The following is a 26,547-nucleotide window of genomic DNA, read 5'->3' as shown; positions in this document are numbered from 1 at the left end:
TTTCTATTCTTAAGACTGTCAGGAAAGCAGAACTTTTTTGCTTTAGTGCTTCGAGTGAGCAGAGCCAAGCCCACTAAGGATTAAAGCTAAGGGTTCTTACATGCAAAGCTTCTTGAGATCCTAGAACTTTAGCATACAGCTCACAGATTTTCCTCTTCCTATAAAAAAAGGAACAAAATTTGTTAAAGAAGTAATAACTAGGGCTGGAGAGATGGCTTAGCAGTTAAGGAGTTTGCCTACAAAGCCAAAGGACCCAGGTTCGATTCTCCAGTTCCCACATAGGCCAGATGCACATGGTGGCACATGCATCTGGGGTTTCTTTACAGTGGCTAGAGGCCCTGGCATGCCCATTCTTACTCACCATCTCTCTCTCCCTCTCTTTGTAATAAATAAATAAATAAAAATATCTTTAAAAATGAAGTAATAACTAGAATGTTTCTAATAAGCAGTGAGTTTCATGGTGCTTGATAATGAACTCATTAAAGAACATGAAGCTATACCTACAAAATAAACATTTCAATGATTCTCTGGACTCAGACTATGTATGCCTCAATGCAGTCATGTGAGTTGAAAAGTCAGTATTTTTCACCCTTATTTTTTGAGACAGGGTATCACATAGCTCAGGCTAGCTAGGAATTTGCAATCCTCCTGCATCAGTCTCTTGAGTGCTGGCATTACAGCTATGTGCCTCTATGTCTACTGAACTCTTCTTGCATACTTTTTTAAAGGCCTAATTTACTAAAGTCATACATTTTAAAATTTTTGTTTACTTTTATTTATTTATTTGAGAGTGATAAACAGACAGAGAAAGAGGCAAATAAAGAGAGAACGGCCATGGCAGGGCCTCCAACCATTGCAAACAAACTCCAGATGCATGTGCCACCTTGTGCATCTAGCTTACGTGGGTCCTGGGCAATCAAGCCTCGAACAGGGGTCCTTAAGCTTCACAGGCAAGCACTTAACCACTAAGCAATCACTCCAGCCCCAAATCATACATTTTATAAATTGTTTCATTTCAGGATTTAATTGAATAGGTTCATATTAATCTAAGCTATAAAATTCATCTTTTAAGTCTTTATGTAGTTCAAATTTTTCAAATTGCCCCCTAAATACATGTTAGGAGGGCCCTTGATAGAAATAAGACCAAACTGCAATATGTTCATATAATAAAGTTTTTCAATAAAGAAAATATAATGAGCAATCAAAGTGGAAAATATCTTTATAGAAAATGAAGTGAAAGATTGAATTCAAATCTGGAAAACAAGCAGTTAAGAGCTGAGCCAACATGACAAATAGCTATAAAATATGTGTGTATATGTGGGGAGGGGTCAAGCTTACTAGTAATAAAGCACACAGCTACTTAAGAGCAGTACCAGGTTCTGTCATCCTGAGCATCCTACACACAGTATGTGCCCAATTTTTGCTGAAACAAAATCTATGCTCAATAATTCAAGCATTTTGAGTCAATTAGAAAGTAAGAATATAGGATTGGGGAGATGGCTAAGTGGTTAAAGGTGCTTGCCTGAAAAGCTTGCTGTGGCCTGGGGCTCAATTCCCCAGTGCCCACCTAAAGCAAAAGTGGTACATGTATCTGTATCTGAAGTTCATTTACAGTGGCAAGAGGTTCTGGTGTGTCCATTTATTCTCTCTCTCTCTCCCTCTCTTTTTCTCTCTCCTTGCAAATAAATAAAAAATGTATACTAAAAAAGTAAGAATATTTCCAATTAATGTTCCAAAAAGCTTAAGAACCTTAATTTAAGTTCTGGATACATAATATATTTATTAAAACATAGTTAAATCTAAAGTTTAATCAACTTATACTGTAATCAATTTTTAAATCATGAATTCTAAAAGCAGTTGTAAAAGAAGTTTAAGTCATTTACTGTACTTCATATCATTAGATAAGCTAAGTTCACACAAGCATACCAGAAAAGTATCTTTTCCTTTCCTTCCCCTCAATAAAATTAAATTTTTTGACAATATATGTAAGGCAAAGATACTGGAGTAACACATTTTTAAGTGCGGAGGATGGAACACAGGACCTCACACATACAGAAGATGTCTTCTACTACTGAACTACATTCCCAGCCCCGAGCAATATGCTTATTGATTAGTTTCACTTTGATAACAGAATGAAATTTGATGAATCTCTTATTGTATTTTTTAATAAATCATTGTTTTATAGATATTTTATCACACAGAATCTCAAAATTTAGAAGGATATGAAGGGCCTTAAGTGTCCTCCAAAGTCATAGAAATGTGGACATCTAGGTTAGTTAGTTAGAAGAGAAAGCATGATTTCACTTGGTTCACTTACAAGTTAAAAACAGAATCATATGTCACCTTTAGAAAAAAAAAGTTATTTATTTATTTGAGAGAGAGAGATAGAATGGGCACACCAGGGCCTCTAGCCTCTGTAAATGAGCTCCAGACTCGTGCAGCACCTTGTACATCTGGCTTACATGGGTCCTAGGAAATCAATCCTGGGCCCTTTGGCTTTGCAGGCAAGTGCCTTATCCATTAAGCCATCTGTTCAGCCCTAGAATGAAATTTAAATGATGGCCAAAAGAAATTACTATGAAAATCATCTCATAGTTCAATTCATCCACTGGTTTCTAAATGTGGGTGGTGTTGATAACCACCTGTACAAGTTGCTTAAGATACTAACAGTCAAGCTCTATCTCAAGCATACTTAGTCAAGAAAACATACTTCCCAATACCCTTTGAGAGAATGTCATATAATTTGTTCATGAAACCACTGCTCTCATCAGGTTTTTCTTTAAAAGAACTTTATAGGAGTTCAGCCACTGTGTGGAATCATAACCAAATGTCTACCTCCAGGCTGGCATTTATCATCAATAAGGAGAAAAAGCAGGAAATCCAAAAGAAAATGTCAAGCTTAGTGTGCTATAATGAAAAAACGTGGATGTGTTATCTACTACTTCTGACTTTGTTACAAGTTAGCTGCCATAATTTGAATGTATGTGGCCCTCCAAAATTTCCATGTTAGAAATTAATTCTAAATGTGATGGCATTAAGAGTTGAGATCTATGGGAAAGTAATTAAGTCATGAGGGCTTTATATAGCTTACAAATTCTATGATCTGACAGGAAAATATTACCTCTTAACCACATGAAATGAACACAGGCATGTAAAATTAAATTAATTTATGTACATTGACAAAGACTCAGTCAAGGGAGCCACAGAAAAATATGAAATAGTTATTTCTTGGGTTTAAGAATATTTGTGAAGTACTATGTCATTTTCTGTTGGCATTCTACCCGTCGCTGAAGAAAGAAAAGATAAAGATAACCATTGTTGATTTTCAGATATAAATTACTTACCTTATTTCTTTATGTAGCTTAGCAAGTCGATCAGCTTTCCGAGCAAGTATGAAACTAGAGGGAGAAGCCACATGTCAATGATCAGTTACAGTCATTTTTGTAAGTTTTACCACCTATTTAACATTAATGAACTCTCCCAGCCCCTTCCCCTCCATGATAGCAAATGCTCTGCTGTCTTCAGGCTCCCTCTATAGTCAAAACCCTGATAAGTTTTTAGGTCCTAGGAGATAGGTCACCTGCTGATCCATATTTTACTCCTAAAGTTTAACATAACATTTGGTATAAGAGGAAATCAAACATTGGAAAAATTAATGTTGCACTAAATGATAATTCTGGTAATGACACTAGCTAAAAGCTGGACAGATATTGATAGGTTGCTTATAGTCATTATCATGATCAGCCCTCCAAAATGTCCTTCAGAATCAATAATTGGTGCCCTTAGCTCACACCTGAAACCTTCGGCAGCAATTATACTCAATAGCAGAGAACATCCTGGGCCAAGATCCTGCCCCTCCCAGAGGCAATTGGCACCAGCTCTGAGGTGGAATTGATAAGAAGGCCTACTCCCTTGGTTCAGTTCAGGAAAACTGTGAAAGACCACCCCAGGTTCCAGCTTACTAGGGGTCTTGGTTGTGATAACACTGAAGTTCAACATCCCCTGTCTGATCCTGATTCCTTCCTTTCCCCCATCGTGGCATTCCCTACATCTTTACCTAATAAACCTCCTACACCAAAATCTTCATTTCCAGGTCACCTTCCTGGGAAAATGACCAAGTACACACCCTCCAATAAAGTTACTCAGCAGAATTCTAGTATAATCTATTATCCTTTAATTAAATAGTGTAATTATTATGCCAATATTATAAATTACATATATATATATAAAAGAATTGAACTGTGACATGAAATCCTTAGTTACACTATTACTAGAAAGAGATCTACATGTGGGCTGGGAATTTAACTCAGTGGTAAACTTCTTGACTGGTATAAGGCTTTGGGTTCCATCCTCAGTACCCCCAGGTTTCCCAAAACAATGACAGACTTCTGTCAGAGTACTTGATGACCCACCAAAGGCCAGTGGTAAGACCCTATTGCTGAAGACTCCACACACAGCTGACGCGTAAAATGGGATGACATGGCTGGAAGCCAGGAGAGAGTCAGTCCCCAGACAGTCAGCGTGTCTAGTGCCAGAAGGCGCTACATAGGCGACTGGGGGAAATGACCAAGATCTGTCCAAGCAACACATTGTTTAACCTAATTAGCAACAAATAACCGGATGTGATGCCCACACAAGTGCAATAGTGGTACACAGCCATGGTGAGGAATCAATTGCTCTTGATTTGGCTAACTGATCCACTCAGTGGTACTAGACCCTTAGCTGGAGCTGGGAAACAAGTCAGAACCACACCCAAACACAAGCCCACTCTACAATATCAAGCTACCATCAATCACGGGGTATAAGAGGGCCTACACCTATCAAACTGTCTATCAAAAAAAGTAAGTGTTATCTCAATTTTCCGGGTGCTAACTTACTCTCCGTTGGAGAATCTGCTTCTCTTTTCCAGATAGATGCAGATCCTAAGGCGAGAGCTGCCCCAACATACCTCAAAAGGGGCCCAACTGAAACTAAGGACAACTGGTGAAATAAGCAAGGGTGATGTTTTCCTGTGAACCGGATACCAGCACAAAGGGGAAGGAGATCAATGCAGAGAAAAATCAACTCCTACCAAATCAGAGAGCCAAAGCCTCAGAGGTCCCCAACACCTCAGCACTGAAGCAGACCAAAAATGAACCCAACATGGCTCAGGGAAATTTTGCGGAAGAGGGGGGGGAAAGAATGTCAGAGTTACATGTTGGGTCATGATTTGCAGAGACATTTATCATACTAATAACTGGGGGCTAACTCCACAATGCACGACCCATTTTCATTAACAAGGAGGGTCTAATGGGAGGGGGTAGATCACAGATGAGCCTAAATAATGGTACCAAACTGCCTGTATTCACTGAAATGAAAACTAATAAATTAAATTTAAAAAAAATGTAAATGAACTAAGAAATAATTAAATTAGTTCTTCATTTGAAAGAGTTATAAAAATATTTTTTATATTTATTTGAAAGGGGAGAAAGTGAGGGAGGGAGGTAAGGGTACATCAGGGCCTCCTGCCATTTCATAGAAACTTCAGATCCATGTGCTGCTTTGTGAATCTGGTTTTATGTGGGTACCAGGGAATCAAACCCAGGATGTCAAGCTTTGCAATCAAGCACCTTAACCACAGAACTATCTCTCAAGCCATGTTTAAAAGTTTTAAGTTGTATTTCTTTTGTTCTAGACTCAAAGGATAAGTAGATCATGACTGAAAAGAGATATTCCTTCTCTCCACTCCCATATCAAACAGTTCCTTAATACAGTTGTCGACTCCTTTAGAGCTGCTGTTAGATAATGTTTTGAGAAGAAAAGATACAAAATGTGATAACCCTTACAAGATCATTACAGATGCAGCTGTGGACTATTTGTGAGGAAGAGAGAAGCATAGGGAATGAAGAAGGATAAAAAAAAAAAAAACAAAGTATATATTAAAATTTCATAATTAAATCTATCACTTTAATTTAAAATAAGTAATAAATAAAAATATTGACCATTGAGCTTTGTGGGATGTAATCCTAATATGTTTGATTTAACATTTTCTGTTATCGCACATTAATTATTTTAGTTAATTTTGGCTTAAACAAGAATCAAAATACATATGCTAATTAAAAGAAAATTATCAAGATCTGATGAATGATTAAATTGTTTATTTGAAAATCTTTTCAGTAACCTCATCTTTTATGGATTTTACAATACTTGACCCAAAAGACAGTAAGTATTGGTTATTTCTATCAAATCTCAAGTCTGGTATGAAATAATCTCTTTAATTTTCACCATGGAAAAACGAGGTACAAATTTCCTTAGTGATTTATTGTGAAAATAAAATATGCTGGCTTTGGTTTGGATACATTTCATAGTTCTAAAATATAAAGTCCTTTTCAGGTTCCAAAAGGTGATGGCCATTAGCAAGCATAGTGTTAAGCCATCATCACCTCTGTTTTAGAGGTTCTAACGGCCAAGTATAAAGAACAACGTCAAAGTGTACTATCTACAAGGTTTTTAATATCAAGAACAAAGCACAAAGATAGGTGTAGTGGTATATACCTGGCATTCCAACTCAGGAATTAGAATCAGGAGGATCAGGAGTTCATGGCTAAATTTGGTTGGTTACATCATAAGTGGGAGGGAAGACAAGGGGTATTATATCCAGCTTTCTGCTTGCCAGAAGTAGGCTCACTCTTGCTTTATAACAGCTGTTGTGGCAAGATCTACTCTACCACTCCTTCCCTGCCATGCTGAATCATCCCTTCAAGACTGTAAACCAAAATAATCCCTTCTCCTTGCACCAGCTCTTTTGGTCAGGTGTTTTGTCTCAGCAATGTGATTGCAAGTATAATACCTATGCCCCGACTTCCTGCTTTTCTCTAACTTATACAGGTGATATTAAGCTAGCAAAACTACCTGGATCCTTTCTCATTCAATGGCTCTAGAGATAAAGAAGACTCACTGCTCCCATAGTCATTTTGTAGTATCTGCCATTCTCAAGAAATTTAGCGCTATTTCTTACATTCTAGTCTAGCCAAAGAAGTAGCTATGACAAAATATCTTGTTAGCAGCCTAGTAGAGCAACCTGTTTTCCAAGGCTTTGAGCCATGAGTCTGCTGCTTTTGTCATTGAAATTTTCCTAAAATGGCACAATGTATAGGAGCTCACCTCTCCCTTCAGGCAAAAGGCATACATTTCCTGGGAGCAAAGTGAAAACCACTGCTCCTCTAAAAGTGGCCTAACAGCTACTAAAGCTGGATTAATTTTGTTACAGTGCAGTAGAGTAAAAAGCATCTTATTCTTATAAGATTTTTTGGAAGGGCAAAAGGTAGGCAACTGGGAAGCTTTGCCCTCTGTAGTATTTCCTTGGAACAGGTTCTATTTCTTTCTCTGGATCCCAAGATCCCAGTGGGCAAGTGGTATGTAATCATGCCCTACACTGGCTATGTGCTTTCAGTGGTAAAAGAAACATCACCAGTGAAGGATAATTGAAAGATGGCAGACCAGATAAAAGAAATACCATGCTATCTGCTCATGGCCTCCCTTGACTGAAATATGACTTCTAATTGGTTAACCATCTTATATCTCAAAATAACAGGGGACACTTGCTATGCAGTAAGTTTTTGGAATGCAGAAAAAATAAAGCCCAAATACCCTGCATTTGGAAGGTCTTACAGGGTAAAGTACTTCTCTTGCCTCTCAGCAAATTTGTCCACTATATTGACCATCTAACTGCCTTTTTCACTTGATCCTTAACATGTTAGTTTTTAGACAACAAAGAAAAGAATGGGAACAAATTCAAAATGGTGTCAAGTCAAGTGTTCTCATGTAACACACGAGCCATGACAATAATTATTTTAATACATGATATAGTTGTATGTAGCTATTTACCATTGTTTGAGTTCAATTACAAAACAATACCCTTTGCCAGCATCTATACCAACACAATTTGGAAAATTCAAAACACCCAACTCAAACTTACCCCATGATGGCAGGCAGTGATCCATCTGGTTTGGTGTCATCCAGGGTGATTGAAATTGGAGCTTCTTCATCTTCAATGATCATGCAGCCACAAAAGTCTTAACCCAGAGAAAATCAACAATGGATTGACACTAAGTTCATTAGAGATACATACACATATAAAGTATATATAACATATTTTACTACGGGAAAAAAAAAGTCTTGCAATTTTGGTCTTTGTCACAACCCTTGAACCCTTTGGCCATAAAATTTACACAACTGAAAATACAAGGATGCCTCTTCCTCATGTGGAAAATTATCCAAATCTATTACTTTTATATAAAGGAATTACAACTCATACATGACAGAAAATGGTAAGACAGAAAAATTCTAAAATGGCCCTGGGTAGCAGGTCACAAGGGGGAAAGAAATGGAATGTTTTAGAAGGGATTATCTCTATCAACCTTGAAAGAAGTGAAAAGGGATCTTGTCGTGTACAAGCAGGGACTTATCAAAGCATCCACCATATGAGGAAAGCTCTAAAGTCCTAGGCCCTGCCCACCCTGGCAGAAGGTATTAGTATCACCATTTTATGCTTAGAGATGTTGGAGTCCAGAAACATTTGACTTTAAAGCAGGTGTCTACAAGGACACCTGGCCTCTTTATGTTAATAAATAGTACTAGTGGCAGGACAATGCCAAGAACCATAGTGTTGGCTTCACAACTAGCATTCTCATTGCAAGTTCTCCTTCCTCTCCCATGGCCAACAACTGCTCTTGGGGTTGTTTTGTGATGCTGGAGGCCATGAAGAAATTTACAAACTGGTTTATGATCTTTTCTATACCAATTTGAAAATACTGATCATTTTCAATCCAGTACCTTCTGTTCATCATCTTTAAAACAATGTGGTTCCTTCCCTTAATATAGCTTAAACAGGAATAAGAACAGCCTACCCTTTTTCTTCCAGAAGGCTTCCTTGTAATATACCATGCACTTTATGACAGCCCCCATTGGAAGACGCTGAATTAACTGGTTTCTCTCTGGTGGAAGCTCCGGTTGGAAATGGATCTTGGCAGTCAAGGTTGGAGGGATGGCACTAATTACGTATCTGCACTAAAATACATATATGAAAATATCACCTCAAGCATAAGCTGTGGCCTTTGTATATGGTATAAAACCCCATGATTATCATTTTAGATGACACACAGCAGTAACAATATATAAAATGAATAAAGCAATATAAGGTAGGTCAATCAAGGCTGTAATTTAGAAGACTAAGGTAGATACATGCCAGCATTATGTAAACCATTGCTTTGATTATACTTGATTAAAAGTGGCAAAAGATACAAGACTTATTTGCCACAACTTCCTTTTGACTAAAATGAGTTACCTGATAGATTTCGTGATTCAGAGTCTCTACAATGATGTTGTCACCTGTCTGGTCAATGAAGGTAACAGGACGGCTCAACTTCACGCGATCCCCAAGGAGGGCCATTATCTGTTCACTTACTTGGCCAGATCCACCTACAAACTTCCGCTCCTGTAGAAGAAATGGGCAGGAAAGGAAAGATACAAAAGCTTGAGGAAGCAATAAGAGCAGAGGAGGGCTGGAGAGATGGCTTAGCAGTTAAGTGCTTGCCTGTGAAGCCTAAGGACCCCGGTTCGAGGCTCGGTTCCCCAGGTCCCACGTTAGCCAGATGCACAAGGGGGCACACGCATCTGGAGTTCATTTGCAGAGGCTGGAAGCCCTGGCGCGCCAATTCTCTCTCTCTCTCCTTCTACCTGTCTTTCTCTCTGTGTCTGTCGCTCTCAAATAAATAAATAAAAATTTTGAAAAAAAAATAAGAGCAGAGGAATATTTACCATTAATTAGGAGGACTTCAAAAAGTCACAGCCAGATCTTTATCCTTAGCACAGTTAACTGGTGGGGAAATCATTATGACAGAAGTGGAATCTGCCAAGGAATCTCAGTTACCACCATCCACACAGCTTTCAGCAGAAAAAGCTATTCCTAGCATATTAAAAAAAAAAAAGACGGGTTGGAGAGATGGCTTAGCGGTTAAGCGCTTGCCTGTGATGCCTAAGGACCCCGGTTCGAGGCTCAATTCTCCAGGTCCCACGTTAGCCAGATGCACAAGGGGGCGCACGCGTCTGGAGTTCGTTTGCAGTGGCTAGAAGCCCTGGCGTGCCCATTCTCTCTCTCTCCCTCTATCTGTCTTTCTGTCTGTGTCTGTCGCTCTCAAATAAATAAATAAATAATGACACAAAAAAAGACTATAAAAGTTCACCATATGCCAATGCTGCCATGACCAGCCAGTAATAGCAAGACTGAGGTCCTTAATGGCTTATGAGGTTGGTGTATGTGTATATATATATATTAACCCCTCTGTGTTTCCCTTAATCCCAGGCTGATATGGCCTGGGCAGATAAGGATGCAATAGTACAAGATCACAGACAAAGTGATGTGATGAGAATTGGCTCAGGACACTCTCAGGGCTAGTGAGGCCCTATCAGGCATTACCACAGGAGGTTTAGGAACCTGGATCTCAGCTCTTATCTAACTTTTTACAAAACTGTCTGAAAGTTTCATAGTAGAGGAAGATGGTAAAGGCTAAGCATTTACTCCTTTGGACATTGTTAAATATTTCCCTTAAAAAGTCTTATAGGATCAGGATTTCCCTGGAAGGTGTAATCTGCCATTCTTTGTACAAATATATTTCTAGAGTAATCTAAGAATAAAAATTCCTAACATAAAAACAGACATGACGATCAATGGAACAGAACAGAGGACCCAGATGTTAATCCAGGCAGCTATAGCCATCTGATTTTTGACGAAAATGCCAAAAATATTTACTGGAGAAAAGACAGCCTCTTCAACAAGTGGTGCTGGGGAAACTGGGTATCTATATATACAAAGATGAAAATAAGTCCTTGTCTTTATCCATGAGTGAGAATCAAATCCAAGTGGATCAGGTACCTTAATATCAGGTCTGAAACTCTGAAATTTCTAGAGGAGAAGGTAGGGAAAACCCTTCAACATATTGGCATAGGTAATGACTTTCTGAGTATAACCCCAGTTGCTTAGGAAATAAAACCACTAATCAACTACAGGGATCTCATGAAATTACAAAGCTTTTGTACAGCAAAGGACACTGTGAACAGAACAAAGAGAAAACCTACAGAATGGGAGAAAATCTTTGTCAGCTACATATCTGACAGAGGATTAATATCCAGAATATACAAAGAACTCATAAAACAGAACAATAAGAAATCAAACAACCCAATCCAAAAGTGGGCTATGGAACTAAATAGAGAGTTCTCATCAGAAGAAACACAGATAATATATAGACATCTAAAAGGTGTTCTACATCCTTAGCCATCAGGGAAATGCAAATTAAAACTACCTTGAGATTCCATCTCTCTCCTGTCAAAATGGCTACCATCATGAAAACAAATGACAATAAATGTTGGTGAGGATGTGATGAAAGGGGAACCATTCTACACTGTTGGTGGGAATGTAATCTAGTATAGCCATTGTGGAAAACAGTGTGGAGGTTCTTGAGACAGCTAAAAATAGATTTGGCATATGATCTAGCTATATCACTCGTATGCATATATCCTAATGACTCTTCTTACTACCTTAGAGATATTTGTACAACCATGTTTATTGCTGTTCTATTCACAATAGCTAGGATATGGAGCCAGCCTAGATGTCCATCCACAGATGAATGGATAATAAAGATGTGGTACACCTACACAATGTAGTTAAATTCAGTGGTCAAGAAAAATGAAATTATGAAATTTGCAGGGAAATGGATGGATCTGGAAAGGATTATACTAAGTGAGGTAACCCAGGCCCAGAAAGCCAAACATCACATGTTATCTCTCATATGTGGATCCTAGCTACAAATGTATAGACTTGTGTGTGATCTGGAACCAGTAGTCAGTAGGAGAGGCCCATAAGCTAGAAAAAGGCAATAAGGGAGGGAGGAGAGGGAAGGCCTTACAGGGATGGTATTGTATATATGTAAGTAGAAGAACAGAGTACAAGGAGGGGAAAGACCTAAGTGAGGCCAGGGGAAGAGATTGAGGAAAAAAGGGTGGGTGAGGGTCAATCAAAATTCAGGATATTCTGAATAAGACATATGAAAATCTACTTTCTTGAATAATGGCACATCTAGAAGCCATAGATTGTTATTAGAAAATTTTCAGTGCCAGGGATGGGATACCTTCCAGTGAGTTGTTGGCCAGGGAAGACCCTGTTGCCTCCAAAAAATTATAGGCTATTACCAAGGCCCTTGGTTTCCTATGAGAAAGAAATGGTAAAACCCTATTGCTGAAGATTTCATATGCCGGAGCAGCAGAGTCACTGAGAAATCAAGGTGGTGCTGAGCAGAAAACCTTCTCCCTGTAGCCCAGCCAACTGAAAGATGGAAAAACCTGCAATGTATGCAATCTTATGGGAGACAGAAGTCATCAGAGGTGAAAACAGTATACACTGGAAGCTGCAAGTTTGGCCAGACAGACCAAATGACTGAACAAGTAGGACAGTGGCATGTCTGCTCTGGGGGAAACTATTCTCTAACTGGACTGAAGGCCCGCTCTATGGGAGGGAACACATGCCTGGTACTGAAAACCTAATCAAAAGGCTATGACAGGGAAGGTCATGAGCCTTAGGGGTATAAAGCCTGCTCTTGTCTGGATAAATGCATAGATTACTCTCACCAAATTGCCCTGAGAGCACTACAATTAATGTTCCTACTCATATATGAATGCTACTCTTACTTCTGGTTAGAGAAGCTTCTCTTTTAGATGACAATAATCACTGGAATGACCCAAAAGGCAACACAGTGCTGGGAAGAAGGGACGGAGGAGTGTCCAGCACTGAAACATCTCACATACAACAAGGTTCAGAGACTACTGTGAAAGAGGTGGCCGGAAAAATGTAAGAGCCAAAGGAAGAGTACCACTCTTTACATAAACTGTCTGGACAGAATTTGTCCTCAATATCTAAGACCTTGCAGTGCCTAGCAATACCTACACAAGACCCTCATAATAGGAGAAAAAGATGATGACATCAAATTAAAAATAGAGACTAATGGAGAAAGGGAAGGGATATGATGGAGTGCAGAGTTACAAAGGGGAAAGTGGGAGAGAGGAGAGAAAAAATCCTAACAATATATTTAGTAAGAACAAGGAGAATATGGTTGATCTGTTATAGAAGATTATTTGAAAGATTATTAAGGGCTGGAGAGATGGCTTAGCGGTTAAGCGCTTGCTTGTGAAGCCTAAGGACCCTGATTCGAGGCTTGATTGCCCAGGACCCATGTTAGCCAGATGCACAAGGGGGCACATGTGTCTGGAATTCGTTGGCAGTGGCTGGAGGTCCTGGTGTACCCCTTTTCTCTCTCTCTCTCTGCCTTTCTCTGTCACTCTCAAATAAATAAATAAAAAATAAAAATAAAACAACTTAAAAGATTATTAAGATGTGTTGGCAAACTGAGACACTGGCCTCAACTAACAATGAGGCACTTAAATCATGAGTAAGCACACAATAATTTTAAACTTTTACATCTGGTGTTTTATTGACACCATGAAAGTTATTTATAAAAATGTTTCCATTGTGGTTAAGACTTAAATTTATGATTTTTCCTTCCTTAAGAAATTAGTACCATTTAATATGTAAAATGTTTTGAAAATATATGCTGTGTTTATTAAGATTTGTTGGCATAAGTTAGAAAAGGATAATTTTTTGTGGGGGGTGTTTCAAGGTAGCGTCTTATTCTAGCTCAGACTGACCTGGAATTCACTCTGTAGTCTCTGGGTGGCCTCAAACTCACAGTAAACCTCCTACCTTTGCCTCCTGAGTGCTGGGATTAAAGGCATGTGCCACCACACCTGGATAAATGTTCTTTTTTTTTTGAGGTAGGGTCTCACTCTAGCTCAGGCTGACCTGGAATTCACTATGTAGTCTCAGGGTGGCCTCGCACTCACAGTGATCCTCCTACCCCTGCCTCCCGAGTGCTGGGATTAAAGGCATGCGCCACCATGCCTGGCTTAAATGTTCTTTTTTTTGAGGTAGTGTCTCACTCTAGCCCAGGCTGACATAGAATTCACTATGGAGAGTTGGGCTGGCCTTGAACTCACAGTGATCCTCCTACCTCTGCCTCCTAGTGCTGGGATTAAAGGTGTGTGCTACCACACTTGGCTAAATGTTCTTTAAAAAAATATACTGCTGATAGATTTTGGTTGTCCTTGGTTGTCATTGCTTTCTGTAAAAGACAAACAGATTCCCCAACAGAAAGTGAGTTCCATATAGGTTAAAGGGGATAACCATAGTTAATTTAGATATTTTGCAAAAGCCTAGCTGGAACTTCTTGTTGGAAGTCCATGATCCTGGTGTCCACAGGATTCTGATTTGGTTCACAGTCCCAGCTATGAGTTTCTGTCCATTGAGTAGATCTATTAGCCAATCAGACAGCCACTGGTTACCCACCTGGGCTGGGTGCCACTATTACACAGGTGAATACACAATGAGAGGCTGGTTGCTTTCATATAGAAGTGTTCCCTGCTTGCTAACAGTGAGCTGACTCCCTATCAAGAGATGAGCCACCCCTCACATATCAGCTAGGGCCCAGGTAAAACCACAGAGGAATTGGAAAGATGAGCAAGAGTGCTGCTTTCATGCTGAGGCTGATAAACTTGCACCAGGGTGAAAGAGACTGACAATGAAGATATTCAAAACTTATCAAAGCAGAAATTCAGAAGCTGCTGAGAGAGCAACACTACAGTAGACTTAAGACATACCCCCCAAGGTTCAGAGAATTTTGCAGAAGAGGAGTTGAAAATATATTAAGACAGGGTGGGAAGGAATATCCACAGGCATTGCTCTCCCCCTCACACTGACTGACTGTTGTTCTCACAACGTATAACCCACAACCCCATGGTGAATGGGGATAATGAGGAAGCAAGTGATTGTACCAATACAGGATGTATCCATACAAAGTGTGTACTTAATTAAAAAAATATTGCAACAATGTAACCTTTCCCCATTGATGAGTGAAGTATTGACAGACTCATTCCTTTTTTTTAAATTTTTTTTGTTTATTTATTTATTTGAGAGAGACAGACAGAGAGAGAAAGAGGCAGAGAGAGAGAGAGAGAGAGAGAGTGAGTGAGTGAAAGAGAATAGCCGTGCCAGGGCCTCCAGCCACGGCAAACGAACTCCAGACGCGTGCGCCCCCTTGTGCATCTGGCTAACGTGGGTCCTGGGGAATGGAGCCTCGAACTGGGGTCCTTAGGCTTCACAGGCAAGCACTTAACTACTAAGCCATCTCTCCAGCCCAACAGGCTCATTCTTTTACCGGAAACCAGTTTTTGAGAATTCATGAGTGTAATGGCTATGAGAGAAGGAATCAGGTTTATCAGTGGTGTAACCACTGGTAAGCAATAACCTTCCATTCATGACCATATAATCAATCCTAATTTAACTCAGTGGGTTAAAACAGGCTTGAAAGTAACGTTGGAGTTAATCAGGAAGAAGAGTGTTAACAGGGGAAGAGAGTATAATTGGGAGAATAAGATCAAAATACACCATATACATGAATGAAATGTCAAAATGGAAAAAAAATAAAATTTAAAAACAATATATGAGATAATGACTCGAGATGCATAATCTGAATTCTACTTTTTAGGTATGGCTTATTAATCAGTATTCAGTCCTCTCTCAATGAAGGATTTAAATAACTGACATGAGTCAATTTATCAGAGAATGAAATTCAGGTTAAAGGGAGAAGTGTGGGGCTAAAGATACAGCTTAGTGATAAGAGTGGCTTGCATGCACAAGGCTCTAGGTTCAACCAAACCAATAAAAGGAGAAATCTGGGGCTTCCACTTACAAGCATGACACTTAAAATGCAAATATGCCACATTTTCAAAACTAAGGGTAAATGAGCAGTAATTTTAGGTGTCATAAAAATAATCTGAGGAGTTTTTATGATCCTTAATGTGGAGGAATAGCTCAACTGAGGGAACAGACTATATGCCTCATAATGTGCTCAGAATTCTGGGACTCAGAAAACAAAGCATAAGTTAGAAGTAAACTATCATTCAGTAAGCCTCTTCCCACTCAGGTCTAACATCTTACAAAAGAATATGGTAGAGCTCTGCAATAAAGAATCTCAAATGTCTGAGGAATCATGACCATGAATATTGAAGCAATTATTAAGGCATCAGTCTGGGTGAAGGCAAAGCCTCACAGTTACAGTTTTAGAATAGATGCACCATACCTGGCCTCCATTGGTGACTGAGAATATCCGAGTGGTACCACCACACTGCTTCACATACCACAAGAACCATAGGGCAGATACCTCGTGAGGTTCAGAAGTCACATTGATGTTCACAAAAAGAGTAGCAAACTCCCTAGCAGTTCTGTTTATAAGACAACAGTAGAAGTCAGGTGTCAATACATACAGAGTCAGAGGAGCACATGTTTCCAAAATGCAATGTAGCATGATTAGCATGATTAGAAATTATTTCTATTGCTTTTGGATTAAAAATACTCAAGGGTCAATTTCTGCCAGCACATATTTTTATATCTTGAGAAAGTTAAAACTTTTCTCCCGCTGCTAAGAAATATGAGTAAGCTCCAAATATGAAAATCATGGCTCTGCCTAAAGATTCATTATGCTTGCCAAGGATCATTAGGTATATTTCTCATTTATTTTAATAAAAATCATCACCTCTCCATCTCTTCTGCCTCCACCCTGGCCCAGGCTACTGTATAGTCTTGCAGCTGAACCACAAAGTAGTGGCTCCTATGTGGTCATCCTATGTCTCCTCTTGTCATACTATACACAATACAAACTTTTAAAATCCTTTTGAAAGCCAGCATTATCCTGGGCATAGTGACACAGGCCTGTAATACTAGAACTTGATAGGCTGAGGCAGGAGGATCACAAGTTAGAGGCCAACCTGGGCTATATAGTCTCATAAAAGTAAAAACAGCCCAATCAAAACAAACAACTCACCCACAAAACACAACAACAACAAAAACCACAAAGTCAAACTAAAAATCTTCAATGTCCCAATACAGAAAAAAGGTCAAGTCTTAAACACAGCTAATACATACTAGACCATAGACTCTTAATCACTACTCTAGCCACCCTTTTATACCACTCTTGGTATCTCTATGGTCACAGTATAATGACCTATTTCTAGAATTTGCCTATTTCCTCCCCAACTTATTCCATTCACAAAAGTCCCTCACTGTTTAATTTGTTCTGCCCAGAAGATACCATCTCCTCACATTATCCACAGGTAGCTCTCTCTCTTCTCCACCTTGTTGGTCATTCCTGGCCTAGTGATTTATCCCTGGAATTTTGTATTCTAATCATATATTTGTCTGAGTACCAGATGCCCCTGGGAGATATTACCACTCCCACATTAACCATCATTAACTCTCACCAATCTTGGGCTGTATCTGAAAGATACCACCTCAACAATAAGCAGACTCTTATGGTCTCGTCCCTTCTCTTGTGGATAATTCCTAAACAGTCTGCTTTGGGGAATTTGGAATATGCTATCCTCATCCCCTTTATAATTTCTTCTTTTCCAGTTTAGACATTATGCTGAAATCTTGGAAGGTATCATCCCCAAAGTGCACTATTCACTCTTCTGGATTCCCTGTGGTCATTGCTGTAATGTATTATCCTGCCATATCACAGACTGTTCTCTTCTCTGACCCTGGATCTTTCATTTTTCACATCAACCACCTTCCCCTCTTCCCAATGACTCTGGCACCTTGTGGAAAGATACCATTCCACCTCACAACTTTCAACTTATCTGTTCTCCTCCCCCAGCCCAACAAATCATTCCTGGAAGATAACATTGTTCTGATACTACTCACCCAGCCTATATTACCTGCAGCTGTGGATGATGCCTAAATACCACCCTCTTCTAGCATCTACTGTTCCTGGGTTTCCCATGTCTCTATAAGTATGTAAGTATATTTCTAGAAAATAAGAACTTTTTAAATAGTCCTACTTTCTCTATCATCCCTTCCCCAGTCCTTATTGGTCATTCCCACAAGATACTATTCACCCAAACCATATATTCTTTCTGCATCCCATCCAGACACAGTGGACCATTTCTGGAAGATAACATCTACTACACCCTTATCTGTTTTATAGCAGCATCCTATGGGTGCATTCCTAAATGATACCACATCCTTCAAGATCCAAGTTTCCAATATCCCTATACCCTTGTGGTCATAGCCCCCCAATACCATCTTGTTATATCTTTTCTGAAACCTGGCTGTCATTTCTGGAAAATATCATCCATCTTTCCAATCTACTGCCTTGTCACAGTAGCTCATTTCAGGAAAATACTATTCCACCAAATAATATCCACCCTTTCATGTCTCATCACAATCCCTTGGGTAACTCCTAAATTATTAATTCCCTTCTTTCCCCACCATCCACCCATTTCTTTCTCCCCACAGCGCTAATGGGTCATTGGCAGATTATGCAAATGTACCAAATCATCCACTCTTCCTGTTTGTCCTTGGTACCTGGATTTTCCCTAGAAAAGAGCATTTCCCACAAACCATTCTATATCTCTTTTCTCTCATGACCCTGGCATATTCCTGGATCACACAGCCAATTTCTCCTACCAAAATTTCCATGTTTTTCTCTGTCCTCCCTACACATTCTTACCCCAAAACTTTTCCTGTCTCCTCCTACCCTGTGCTCTATTACTAGAAAAGAGCTTCCTGCCCCAGCAATCATTCTTTCTTTCTCCTCACATGATGTTGGTCCATTCATTGAGTACATTGCATTCCTTATACATAATAAACAGAATCTCCAGCCTCTTCTTCCTCCTTGTTCCCTTTGGATTATGCACAAAAGATACCATATCTTCAATATAATGAGCCAATCCTGCTCCTTCTTTTCAACCCTAGAGGATACCATTCCATTCATACCTATACTTCCCTGAGCCCCTAAAAGACCCTATTGATCAATCTTGGATGATAGTATCCCCTTCTCCCCACATTCCAACTTCTTCCCCCTCAGCTCCTTTGGCTCATTCCAGGAAGATGCTACCCCCACATCCCATCACTCATCATGAAGATTATCACCCTGAGCCCTTCCATTGAGTTATTCCTAGAAGATGTCATCCTTCCATTCCATTAACTCTTTTGTTCTACCACTACCTGTCCTTATTTCCTGGAAGATACCATCTTTTCAAACTGTTCATGCTTTCTGTCTCCTACCAATCCCTGTTACTGATTAAGATAGAACAGTATCCTTCCACCATGTAAACCTTTTTAATCTCCCCTTCATCTGTATGGCTGATTCTCGAGAGATACCAAAACCACTATCTCACCCAACTTCCCTTGACAACCCTCCATCTCATTTTATGGATAATTTCTGGAAGATACCATTCCCCATCCCCCATGTCTCCTTTAGCCCCTGCATGTATTATTGCTCTATAATAATCCCACTCCTCACCATTCATCCTCCCATTTCACTTTTTTTTTCCTGTGACGATTTTATGGAAGATAATACCATGACAAAGAACCACTTTCTTCTCCTAGAAGGTAGGTCATTTTTGAAAACTATCATTCTGCTACACTCTTCCTGTCTCTATAGCTGACTTAGTGGCTCTATCATGGAAGACACCATCCATTCCACACCATCTCATTTTCCAGCCAGCTACCTTGAACTTGCGGGTTATCCTTGAGAAATACTTTACCCCTTCCTTGTGATATCTAACCATTAATTCCCCCAAACCTCTGTGGGTATTAAAAGAAAATATCGGGCTGGAGAGATGGCTTAGCGGTTAAGCGCATGTCTGTGAAGCCTAAGGACCCCGGTTCGAGGCTCAGTTCCCCAGGTCCCACGTTAGCCAGATGTACAAGGGGGCGCACGCGTCTGGAGTTCGTTTGCAGAGGCTGGAAGCCCTGGCATGCCCATTCTCTCTCTCTCTCTCTCTCCCTCTATCTGTCTTTCTCTCTGTGTCTGTCGCTCTCAAATAAATAAATAAAATTTTTTTTAAAAAAAGAAAGTATCATTTTGCCATGCCATTAACTTTTCATGGTTCCCTCATGACCTTGGCTCTTTCCTGGAAAATTTTATACCTTCATGCTCTCTAGCCTTCTTTCTCCCTCATGGCCCCAATTCACTCCTAGAAGATTCTGTCAGCCCTCTCATAACAATCCTTTGTCATGTTATTCCTTCTCAATTCACCGTATCATTCTCAGAAGATAACATCTTCCTAATACCACTTACCTTCCTTACTTCCATTTGCCCCAGTATATCAACCCCCCAAAAGATACTATCCATGCCTCTCAATGTCCACATTTTCTTTTCTCCCTAGTCCCTGAGAATATGCCTGTAAGACACTGTTATCACTGCCACAATCTACTTTCAATATCCCCCTTGACTCTGTGAGTCAGTCTTGAATGAAACCACCCTGCCATATTATCCATTCTTACTGGACAGAAACTGATCAAGTTTGTGGGAGGTGCATATGTTTCCATGTATATGTGGAGGCAAGAGCTCAACTCTGGGGGTCATTCTCAGGAAAACCATCTGTATCCTTTGAGATATTGTCTTTCACTGTCCTGGAGCTCACCAATAAGACTAGACTCAATGGCCAGTGAGCCTTGGAGATTCTCTTGTCTCTACTTCTACAGCACAGGGATTAGAGGTCCATGCCAGTATAGCTGACATTTTACACTGGATTCTTCTTGGTCTTCATAATTTCAAGGCAAGCACTTTACCAAGTAACTTTTCTGCCCCTCCTTGAGGTTATTCTACTGCTTAACTTGTTTCCTAAGTTGCTAGAAAGTGTACTATTACTCAAGACAGGATGAAAAGATTGAAAGGGATAATAAGATAAGATTTTGTAATGAAGCATACTTTGTCCAGCAGATTTTGTCAAAGAGATCCTTCATGGTCATCTTGTCCCATTCTTCAGCATGTGATGCCTGCCATGGTGCATCAGCTGGGATCTGTAATGTAAGAAAGTCCCACACTCAGTGTGAAGGAACTGTCACCACTGCCACACCCCTCAGAGTAGCATAGTGAGAACCTTTGGAAATCAGTTTCTTGGTCTCTGTTGGAATATGTGATTAGCTTGGAAGTCTACATGGAGGTAGGAAAACTTAAAGGATTGCATGCCTCAATGATACTGTCAAAATAATAATGATGATCAAAATTGCATATGAGAAGGCTTCCAATTCTTTCTAAGTGTTGGAATCTCTCTCCTACTGTGTTTAGAAGACTGATTCCTATCTACAGGCACTGGCAGAATATATGACACCTCAATCTTAATTGATTTCAAGTATCTGTTTTTAAAGATTTTGAAAATTTGTTTAATTAGATACATTCTTGCACTACATTTTTAGTAGTTGAGATTTTAATATATTTACAGTTGGGGAAATATTTCTGAACATGTCAAGTATAATGTTTTATTTTTATTTATTTGTACATATGTGTATATGTGTTTATGTATAGGTGTGCTAGTGTCTCTTGACACTGCCAAGTGAATGCTAGATGCATGCACCACCTTTTGTGCCTGGATTTATGTGTTGGGTTGGATACTCAACCTGAATCACCAGGCTTTGCAAACTAGCAACTGTAACTAAGCAATCTCCCAGCCTTCAAGTGAAATTTTAAAAGATTAACTGCAAATCCTACATATCTACGCATATATTCAACATGAGCTGCTATGTATTGATTGGGCTCCTTGTTTTTCTTTTAGTTCTGACCTGTATATATAGCTTCAAAAGAGCCACAATATGTATATGTGCTATAAATTAGAAGATTTATTTTTTCTTCAAAATTTGGGATACCAGCCGGGCGTGATGGCACATGCTTTTAATCGCACTTGGGAGGCAGAGGTAGGAGGATCGCCATTAGTTCAAGGCCACCCTGAGACTACACAGTGAATTCCAGGTCAGCCTGGACCAGATTGAGACCCTACCTCAAAAAAAAAAAATGGGACACCAATTTTAAATGTTACTGACTTAAGAAAACTAAATTTCTTGTATAAATCAGATTTGGTTGGGATGGGGTATCAGACTAACTTGTGAGGCAGACTTTGTATATATGAATGTATTTTTATTTTCCTTATGAATGGTATCTGACAGGGAGTTCAAATGTGACATTAAAAAAAAACACAGGATAAATAGCTAGACAAAAAGGGTGCCTTTCTATGTGCCTTAATTTTGGAAAGAAGCTTACTTTATCTTTGAGGTATAAAGTAATATATATTTTTGTCATTTGAAAATTACTTCTACTGTATTAGGCTGAACATTTTGTTTACACTAAGGGACAATTATTTTATGAACATGGGATTTTTAAATACTTATTCTGTTTCTGCAGAGGATGATAGGGACTTGCCAAAGAAAAGTAATACAATATGCCAGTCTTGGCCTTCTGTTATTTACCTTACCTATAGATATTAAGAATTTAGTTACTATGTAAAATGCTTGATTTTACAACTTGGTTGAGCTTATTATATAAAAAATACATATAAAAGATTGTTGAAATTAGCATGAATGGTGATTATCAATATTTTATTCATATGTTATTAAATTTATTAATATGTTATTTCAATATTACTATTGAAAGCTCATTTTAGGCTCCCAATTGAAGTTCAGAAAGTAATGTTAAAGAGGCTGAGAGCAAGTAACTAAACTCTGTAGCAGAAAGTACTTCTCTCCTTTACTACCTAAAATAGCATTAAGGATGGATAACTGTTAAGTAGAGGCATTTGATAAAAACATGTCACACAAATAGTTGATGGCATAAAATTTAAAGCACACAGCCATCAGTACCAGAAAAGGGTTTTGTATCCTACTTCTCTTGCTGTGTGGACTTAGGTAAATTATAAAAACCTCTTGGTACTTATTTTCTGCACCTGTCAAGTAGAAATCCTACCAGCTTTGCAGTGTTGTTGGGTGATAGGAAGTTATATGTATCAATATACATAGAAATATTCTCTGCACTTTGGAAGGATGTTACAGTATGTAAGCTAGGCAACAAATCATATGTAAAGTGAGCACACATTTTACCTCTTTTCCCATTTCATCCATTGTTCTCCACAGGTTGTTGTAATCCAAATAGGCCACAGGATTCCATACTGGTGGAAATGCTCCTCGAAATGGATAAATTTTTCCCTGGAACATAAAAGTAAAGAGGATCAATAGAAAAGGATAATACCTTAAATTATATGATATTCTAAAAATACAAGAACCAGCAAGTCCTGGTGGTACAGGTCCAATAATCTCAGATACTCAGGAGGTTAAGTTAGGAAGATTCCAAGTTCATGACCAACCTGCTCTGCATAGCTAGCTCTAGATCAGCCTGGACAACTCTTTTATAAAATTAAAAGTAAAAAGAGGGCTGGAAGTATAGCTTCATGATAGAGTACTTGTTTGGCATGAGGAAGGCCCTGGGTTCAATCCCTAGTACTGTAAAACTTAATTAATAAATAAAATAAAATAATGGGCTGGAAAGATGGCTTAGCAGATAAGTGCTTGCCTGTGAAGCCTAAGGACCCCGGTTCGAGGCTCAATTCCCCAGGACCCACGTTAGCCAGATACACAAGGGGGCACACATGTCTGGAGTTCTTTTACAATGGCTGGAAGCCCTGGAATACCCATTCCTCCCCCCACCTCTGCCTACTTCTCTCTGTTGCTCTCAAATAAATAAATAAAAATAAACAAACAAACAAAAATTAAAAAAAACTTAGCTGTTTAAAAAAATAAAATAAATAAAATAAAATTAGAAAGACAATTAACCTAAGCCATTTCAAAACAGCCAGAATTCTCTAATTTTTCAGAAGCATTCCTTTTGAAAAAAATATATATTTTTTCCTAAAGAGACATAATTTTAATAAAATCACTAAAATTTTGTTAGCTGATTTTTAGTTCATAGGAAATTAGTTTTCTTCTTCATTTTAAAACTTTTTGTAGACAAGTTCCTTAAATATAAGCAATGTACCAAGACCATATTCCCTTCCACCACTCTCCTTTCCCCCTTCCAAATTCCCCCTCCACTGAATACCCTCTTTTTTCCAACTAGTGACCCTTCCAATTTGATGACATTATTTTCCCCTCCTATTATGCAGTTTTTGTGTAGGTAGCTTCAACCACTATGAGGTCATGAACATCAAGACCACTTTGTGTCTGGTTGACAGTATTATAAATACTCCTCCCCTTCCTTTGGCTCTTACATAAGCTTTGATTCATTTCTACTTATTTGAACAAATATACACAAAGATAACTTTATAATATATCAGGCTGAGGTAGCAATGTTCTTAACTCCTGAGTTTTTTTTTAATTTTTTTATTTATTTGAGAGCGACAGACACAGAGAGAAAGACAGATAGAGGGAGAGAGAGAGAATGGGCGCGCCAGGGCTTCCAGCCTCTGCAAACGAACTCCAGATGCACGCGCCCCCTTGTGCATCTGGCTAATGTGGGACCTGAGGAACCGAGCCTCGAACCGGGGTCCTTAGGCTTCACAGGCAAGCGCTTAACCGCTAAGCCATCTCTCCAGCCCACTGCTAAGTTTTTATGTAATTTCTTTGGAAGGATGAACCTATGGCGTTGAGGCCATGAAAAAATAGAGGACTGTCATTAGACCATGTATAGGATAGGGATAGCAAAAGAGAATATTTCAGACTATGATTTAATGTTTACACAGGGTAAATAAAACTAGTCAGACTGCTGTTTGATGCCAATAATCAATAGTGTGCAGCAATGGACATTTGTCAGTTTGGCCTCCATTCTTCTTTCCTAGAAGTTTCCTAATTTCCTTTTGAGAAACTACCTCATCTCTTCTGTGTAGGGAGGAAGATTGCAGCTACCACTAAAAGAAGTGATAGGTTATATTCTCACCATAACTTGATATAGCTCAGCTGTAAGCCTGGGTCTGACCCTGGCTAATCAAATACTCTCAGAGGGCTTGACCCTGGAAGCCATCATCCAAAAACAGAAGAAAGTAGAATGAGGATTCTCTTTCCCTGAACCAACATGCTGATGATTTCTATTACAAAGGCAATGACTATGGTTCTTGTCCCTAGATTTGAGTCTGCAGATATTCAAGAATAGTCTTCCAGCCTCATCTATATTTTTATGACCCCTCCCATTACATTGCAGTAAATTTGTTAGCCCAAAAGTTGGTTTGTATTGCTTGCTATTGAGATTTCTAACATAAAGACAGCCTGACATTAGAGACCATTTACTTAATTTCATTTTGTGACACACATTATGCTAAGCAAAAGTAAGGGTGAGGGGAGGGTTAATCCCTATGAAAAGAGGGTAAAACCCGGCAATTTCTAAAGTCTCATTTGCTTTACATATCCTCAGGTTCTGCATCTGCAGATCCAACCAACTGCAGATAGGAAGTATTTAAAAAAGAAGATATTGGGCTGGAGAGATGGCTTAGCGGTTAAGCGCTTGCCTGTGAAGCCTAAGGACCCCGGTTCGAGGCTCGGTTCCCAGGTCCCACGTTAGCCAGATGCACAAGGGGGTGCACACATCTGGAGTTCGTTTGCAGAGGCTGGAAGCCCTGGCGCGCCCATTCTCTCTCTCTCCCTCTATCTGTCTTTCTCTCTGGGTCTGTTGCTCTCAAATAAATAAATAGAAAAAAAAAAAAGAATATATCTCTACTGAACATGTACTGACCCTTTTCCTTACTCCACTAACCAACAAATTATAGCAACTATTTAAGTGTAATTTACATATACTAGATATTATAAATAATCTAGAGATAATATAATGTATAGACAGATAGATATGAATAGGTTAAATGTGGATACTGGACCATTTTAATAAGAGACTTGAGCTACTTTGGATTTTAGATTTTCACAGGGAGTCCTGGAAACTATTCCCTATAGATATATAAGAACAATTATACTAAAATGTCTTCTCAACATTCATAAAGAAAACATCTTTACAACTAGTATAATTCTGCATGAAAATTCAAGTTTATATATATACTTTATTTTTATTTATATTTGAGAGAGAAAGAGGCAGAGAAACAGACAGAATGGGCATGGCAGTGCCTTCTGCCACTGCAAATGAACTCCAGAAGCATGTACCACCTTGTGTATCTGGCTTATGTGGGTCCTGTGGAATCAAACCTGGGTCCTTTCGCTTTACAGGCTAACACCTCAACCACTAAGCCATCCCTACAGCCCCTGAATATTCAATTTTTAATTAAGTAAATATTTTTAGAATGCTTACTGCATGCACTTTACAATATCAAAAGTTGTGTTACATTTTCAAAAGGTTCAAGAATAATTCCTAACTATTTAGGCAAGTAGACAGATATAGCAGTATTTGTACATTTCCTACCACCCAAATGAGTAAAAATCCATAGCATACATAGGTGACAAAGAAGTAAATTTCCTTTCCACACATCAAATTCAAATAACCTCTGTAGATTATGTGATCAGATTTCGTGTTAAGAAATACTAATTGAAATTCTGCAACACAACTTTTTGAGCCTCCAAATCCTTTTTCATCATTGCCACCATCATCAAATATTTAGTAAACTCTTTCCCTATGCCTGGAAGTGGCTGAAACTCTTCATATA

The 26,547-nt window shown here is 38.9% G+C and overlaps 1 protein-coding gene across 1 annotated transcript in view; it reads right to left on the bottom strand.

Moving 5' to 3' along the window:
- LOC101594411 (amine oxidase [flavin-containing] A) overlaps positions 1-26,547 on the bottom strand; it is a 75,631-nt gene that overhangs the window by 12,302 nt on the left and 36,782 nt on the right. Inside the window, exons 4-11 of the mRNA XM_004665758.2 lie at positions 23,018-23,122; positions 20,859-20,950; positions 16,224-16,365; positions 9,326-9,475; positions 8,889-9,048; positions 7,958-8,054; positions 3,345-3,398; positions 101-158 (exon numbers count right to left, since the gene is read on the bottom strand). Coding sequence (XP_004665815.2) covers positions 101-158; positions 3,345-3,398; positions 7,958-8,054; positions 8,889-9,048; positions 9,326-9,475; positions 16,224-16,365; positions 20,859-20,950; positions 23,018-23,122 — 858 coding nt within the window. The remainder of the gene's footprint in view (positions 1-100; positions 159-3,344; positions 3,399-7,957; positions 8,055-8,888; positions 9,049-9,325; positions 9,476-16,223; positions 16,366-20,858; positions 20,951-23,017; positions 23,123-26,547) is intronic.

The sequence above is a fragment of the Jaculus jaculus genome, chromosome X, assembly GCF_020740685.1.
Source record: "Jaculus jaculus isolate mJacJac1 chromosome X, mJacJac1.mat.Y.cur, whole genome shotgun sequence".
Lineage (NCBI taxonomy): Eukaryota > Metazoa > Chordata > Mammalia > Rodentia > Dipodidae > Jaculus > Jaculus jaculus.
Note: the sequence above shows the minus strand (reverse complement) of the source record. Positions and strands in the feature narration are given on the sequence as shown.